The following is a 5,748-nucleotide window of genomic DNA, read 5'->3' as shown; positions in this document are numbered from 1 at the left end:
AGTTTTTTAGGTAAAATACGACCGGTAATTTGATTTGGTTTTAATGATTACATAAAAGATTTCTAATCGTGGAGTGGGTGATTTTTGTTCCTTAAAAAGAAAGGCTTTTTGTGAGTGATTCTTTCTTTTCAAAAGATGGTTCTTTTCAAGATTTTAAATTGGTTTGCAGTTTTGAGTTTCTTGAATCGAAAAAGATGGTTTTTTTCATACTTATTCGTACGAGAAAATATGTTGGATACATGAAATTTAATATTTTTAAAAAGGAAAACATGTTTTTTTATTATGTAATTTTGTTGTTTTTGAATCTGAAAAGATGGTGTTTTGATTCAAGAAATATGTTTGATACATGAAATTCAATAATTTTAAAAGGGAAACATGTTTCTTGAATGCAATTTTGTTGCTTTTGAATACAAAAAGATGGTGATTTTTCATACCAAAGAACATGTTAGATATATGAAATTCAATATTTTTGAAAAGGAAAACATGTTTTTTTTAATATAGTTTTGTTGTTTTTGATTTATCAGACAAAAAGGAAGACGGGAAATACGCGTTGGAAAAACATGAGAGGGTGGAGATTGAGTATAAGAATCCGTCTTATGAAGATGAACGGTTTGAGAGAGAATATATGAACGAGCATGATGAACGGAAACTTGAAGAACATGAATTAAGTGATGATAATTTGTATGATGAACATGGATTTGATCAAGATGGTTACAAGAAGGAAAGACATGATGTAGTTAGAGAGAGACAAAAGAAGAAAGAATTAGAAGTATTTGTTGGTGGTTTAGATCGCGATACAACTGAAGTAGATCTTAGAGAAGTTTTTTAGTGAAATCGGTGATATTACTGAAGTTAGGCTTTTGATGAATCCTATGACAAACAAAAACAAAGGTTTTGCATTCATACGGTTTGCTACCGTCGAGCAAGCAAGACGTGCTCTAAATGATTTCAAACGTCCATGGTAAGTCTTTTATTTTATATATTTTCAGGGATAACTTTTTCACTTCACCGGTAGTAACCAAGTCAATTAACAATTTTTAGATTAATGGAAAGCAATGTGGAGTCGCTCCAAGTCAAGACAGTGATACATTGTTTGTTGGTAATATCTGCAAAACATGGTCAAAAGATATGGTATGCTTCAACTTCTTTCATTATTCAATTGCGTTATCTTTTTTGCATGTAAGTCATGATAAATGATATTCTTTTTTAAAATTTTCAGTTGAAGGAAAAGTTAGTGCGGTACGGTATAGATAAGTTTGAAGAGTTAACTTTAGTTGAAGACGCTAAAAGCGAAGGCATGAATAGAGGATTTGCGTTTCTAGATTTCCCAACGAGAGCCGATGCGTTGGAAGCTTGTAGACGTTTGCAGAAACGAGACGTAATATTTGGAACTGATCGAACGGCTAGGGTTGCTTTTGCCGACACCTTTATTGAACCCGATGAAGAGATCATGGCACAAGTATATGTTGCTCTTTCTAGTTTATATCTTTGTTTTATAATTAATATGACTTAAATATGGTAACATATTAATATATTACATATTTGGAAAATGTAGGTGCGGACCGTGTTTGTTGACGGTTTGCCTCCTTGGGAGGAGGATATTATAAAAGAGCATTTAAAGCAGTTTGGGAAAATCGAGAAGGTTGAACTTGCTAGAAATATGCCGGGCTGCTAAACGTGATGATTTTGGTTTTATAACGTTTAGCACACATGAATCTGCAGTATCTTGTGTTGATGGTATTATGATTCTGAACTTGTTTTCAGAAACAAAAAGGTAAACGTTCAGTTTGTCTGAATTATCTTAAATTTTGTCTTATTATGTCGTTTTCTTTTGGGTTATTTTTGACCTCAAACGGGCCAAATAAAAAAAATTAGTTTCAAGGGTAATGAGTCATATGGGATGAAAAAGTCCAAAGTCCATTTTTAGTACATAATAGTATTACTAGTATTGTTATATTTTTTTGTAACATTTCATTTTGAGTCAAGTTCGGGTTTTCGTATCAGAGGCTTGTACATTTTTATTATTTCTACTATTAGTATTGCTAGTATTGTTACATTATTGTTATTCTGCGTAATAGATTGTACCTGTTGGTATTAATATATTTTGTTATAAGTGGGTCCCAAAGCTTTTTATTTTGAATAAATAACACAAATAATCCAGGATATTTTGGTTTTTTAATAAAAAGCTAACAGAATTTTGGATGGGATTAGTATGTTGGGTTTTAATTGATACGAAAATAAAAGTATTGAATTAAAAAAAGTCAAACCTAAACTAATGGACTACAATAGTGTTTGGGTTAAACTACAGGGACTAAAAGCCTATTTAAATCAAAATATATGAAATTTTAATTTGAGTTTTTATTCAATAAGCAATTTTGTAGATTTAATTTTTATTTGAGAAGTCCTTAAAAATATTGTTCTATGTGAACTTGGTAGTTTTTATTCAATAAGCACTCTTGTAGATTTAATTTCTAATTTGAGAGTCCATCAAATATATTGTTCAATGTGATATTGGTATGTGATTTTTATTTCTGTGAACTCATAATATTATTTATTTTATAGGTGAAAGTGCGAGCAAGGCTATCTAGGCCACGCCAGAGGGGTAAATCTGCTAAATATGCGCGTGGCGGTTACTCAGTTGGAGTCGACAGTCATCGTGGTTACAGGAGTTCTTGGGAACCGAGTTCAAACCGTATGGATAGTCATAGGCTCTCAGATAGGGGTAGAAGAAGCATGCGGGACCGCAGCCCGTATGATACGACCCGCAGAAGGTCATATGATTCTAGAGACAACCGAGAATATGATGTCTCAGCGTCCAATCGTAAAAGAACTTATAGTTCTACAGACAGATCCTTAAGGCGAAGATCTCCAGGTATGCAATAGTCAAACTTGCGGGTTGGGTCGTTTTGACCCTAAACAATTGCTCAAGTTTCTAGCCATTTTACAATTACTTATTGTCACATATGCTTACTAGGGTTGTTCAAAAGAAGATTGAAAATTGCTGGCTAAAAATTGGCTTGACCCGGCAAGTTATGAAACATATAAAAGTGGGTTCAGGTTAAACCAATAATAATATTCTTAATTTTATAAATAATTAGCATGTCGTAGGTTACTAGATTTTACTACAAGATAATAATAATAATAATACATAGCAAGTTTTATTAATAAATAGGTTCAAATTGGCATCTTTATAATAAATACTTATATTCATGTTTTGCTTATTCAGTTTACGAAAGGAGCGGTTTCCGAACAGAGTATACGAGGCAAAATGACGAGTGGCCGTTTATAGAGATTCTTATTCTTCACGTGGCGCTAATTACATCGAAGATGCTTCTAGAAACATTTCTCGTGTTCATGGTCGGCGTGTGTATGATGACAGTAGGTACATGTATGTTGACCGTCCATCAAGATACAATGATGGCGGTTAGCCGTAATTTTGGCTCATCTTCCAGCCTTAAACGTCCTTACTCGTCAATCGTAAGTCAGTTACTTATTTCAATAATATTATTTTTGTTATAATGTTTTAACGCATTAATTATTTGTAAACCTAGGAGGAACACCATCCTCGTTATACGGAATCATCTCGGAGGCAGTCAAGGGCAGGTTTTGATTATGACAATAATTCGGATTTGGCATACAATGACAGAATTTATGGAAGCGAACCTACAAGGTACTGCGTATAGTTTTATTTTTGGAAACGTTTAATAAATTCTCTAATTACAAAGATTTTTATTTTTTATTAATGTAATTTATTATCAGGCTCGCACGTGGGTCTCGTAATCAGGGTTCTGCCGGGCATTCAAGTGTAGGCTACAGAAGAGGTATAATACTATTTTAGTCTATAATCTGTATTAAAGTTTTTATTTTCTTTCTTAATTCTCTACATTTATCAGTCGAGATTGGCAATGACGATCCAGAAGAGATGTATTCCAGATATGGACGAGAGCGTGAGTCACGCGACTACATCCCGTCACGATCAGAAGTATATTTCATTTTCTCGTACCTTTTTTTTTCTTTTATTTAATTATAACAATATAGTAACATTATCCGAATGTTTTTCAGATGCGTGGAGGGTCATACTCTCCTGGCTACTCTAAACCATCGTGTGACAGATGACAGTTATGCGGTGGCAGGGTGTCGGACTCATACTACTGAGGTGAGCTTCCGAAAAGTATTTATAAGTGTTACCTTACATAGGTAAATAATATCAGAAAAACAGGTTGGTAACCCGGTTGATTTAGAGGCTTGAATCCGACCGAGATGGTGTTGTGGGTTGTATAAGTGGATTTTTCAAGTTTACTTCAATAAGACTCGTTTTGTATGAATATGTGGTGCCGACATGATCCTTATAATGTTTACTGTGGATTGCTAGATGCCATTTTGTTATTGAGATTTTAAATAAGAAATCATGGATCATAACATACAGGTTGTCTTGGTAACTTTATAGTGGATTTATACCATGAATTCTTGATTTTTGAGATTTTATAACACGATCGGCCGAAAAGGACGGATCATGCAGAATCATAAGCCTGGTTGATTCTGAAGGATTTTTATTCCATCTGAGATGGTGGTTGTTAACGCAGTCCTGCCAACGGGTTAATGTTGTCAACTATTCGGCTAGCATCACGTGCAATGCTGTCTTTATAATCTGATATGATGATTGGTCATCTTTTCTTTCTTTTCAGCTTGCGGGTTCTGTTTGCCTGGTATACGGGTTTTGGGTTAAATTAAGGCAACTTGACTTGCTCAGGTATATCTTTTTGTGTTGAGTGGTATATGAGAGACTTTTTAGTGTGAGGTGGATTTGGATAAAGTAACCCACAAGCTGATTTTATGAACATGCTTGGCCGACTTTATGGGCGGTGAGTACCCCGCTTAATATGGATTAATGAATCGAATATAAGTTTTTGACTGTTAAGAATGGGTTAAAGTTTGACTTATTTCATTGAGTTAGATCAGACTCTGACGGGTATTTCAGACAATGGGATCTCCAAGCTCGTTTTCGAGATCTTCAAAGTTTGAGTTATATGCTTGTTTGACATGTAGATGTAACTATCAGGCTTAAACCCTAAATATCTCATTTTCAAGATCTTCAAAATTGGAGTTATATGCGTCTGACAGGTAGATGTAAATATCAAGCTTAAACCCTAAATTTCTAAATTCTAATTTATCATGATCTTTTAGAGTCTATATAAAACATTTTTTTGTCATCTTCCAAATTCGAGCGAAGAGGGGCTCTTGGCCATGTGAACGTTTTTATGGCTTTGATCGTTGCTTTTACATTTGATTGAGTGAGACTCAAAGCTCTTTTTTGTTGTATCTAATTGAACTTTATCGGTTAACAACGTGGGTCATGGTTAGCAAAGATGATTACGTTAAGTTGATACCAATGTTGACAAAAAGAATTATTCGGATTAGATTTAGAGGTTGAAGACAAATTTCTTTCCATGGATGATATTTAGTATCAACTCTAAACAAGCCGAGCTGATATTGATAGGAGTTTGGATATAAACAAGTCAAGCTGACATAGACTCCATGGCTAGATGTGGTAATCTTGAATAGAATGTCAACGTCAGCTCAAGCTTAGTTTAAAAAGTTTAAACATTTACCAATGCAAAAAATAACAAAAATAACACATAGCTGGACAGCATAACGATTTCTCAATTTATCAAGTGCATGTCTTATAGTGTCCATTGTTTTGGGAAGTGACCACCACTTTTTTTTCTAGTGGTTGAAATTTTTTTTTAA

General features: G+C 33.9%; 2 protein-coding genes across 2 annotated transcripts; both read left to right on the top strand.

The window, feature by feature from the left end:
* Positions 1-524: 524 nt before the first annotated feature.
* LOC143594935 (uncharacterized) lies at positions 525-1,762 on the top strand (the record flags this gene model as incomplete). Its single annotated transcript, XM_077074114.1, has 4 exons — positions 525-820; positions 1,042-1,131; positions 1,220-1,459; positions 1,556-1,762. Coding segments are annotated over 4 exons (746 nt in total), but the record flags the coding sequence as incomplete, so codon positions are not given.
* Positions 1,763-3,380: 1,618 nt separating this feature from the next.
* Positions 3,381-4,529, top strand: LOC143594939 (uncharacterized). The gene is made up of 5 exons (XM_077074117.1): positions 3,381-3,477; positions 3,552-3,670; positions 3,760-3,821; positions 3,894-3,982; positions 4,063-4,529. Exons 1-5 carry the CDS (start codon positions 3,391-3,393, stop codon positions 4,114-4,116), a joined length of 411 nt encoding a protein of 136 aa, XP_076930232.1. The 5' UTR covers positions 3,381-3,390; the 3' UTR covers positions 4,117-4,529.
* Positions 4,530-5,748: the final 1,219 nt, after the last annotated feature.

This window comes from Bidens hawaiensis, unplaced genomic scaffold (assembly GCF_021521415.1).
Source record: "Bidens hawaiensis isolate Kalapana, Puna unplaced genomic scaffold, B.hawaiensis_p1.1 tig00044335_1, whole genome shotgun sequence".
NCBI classification, from domain to species: Eukaryota; Viridiplantae; Streptophyta; class Magnoliopsida; order Asterales; family Asteraceae; genus Bidens; species Bidens hawaiensis.
This window is presented reverse-complemented; position numbering and strand designations above follow the sequence as displayed.

Coding starts and splice junctions, on each gene's coding strand:
- LOC143594939 (XM_077074117.1), top strand. CDS start 3,391: ATGTTGACCGTCCATCAAGATACAATGATGGCGGTTAGCCGTAATTTT. Junction 3,478..3,551: donor AACGTCCTTACTCGTCAATC/GTAAGTCAGTTA, acceptor TTGTAAACCTAG/GAGGAACACCATCCTCGTTA. Junction 3,671..3,759: donor TATGGAAGCGAACCTACAAG/GTACTGCGTATA, acceptor ATTTATTATCAG/GCTCGCACGTGGGTCTCGTA.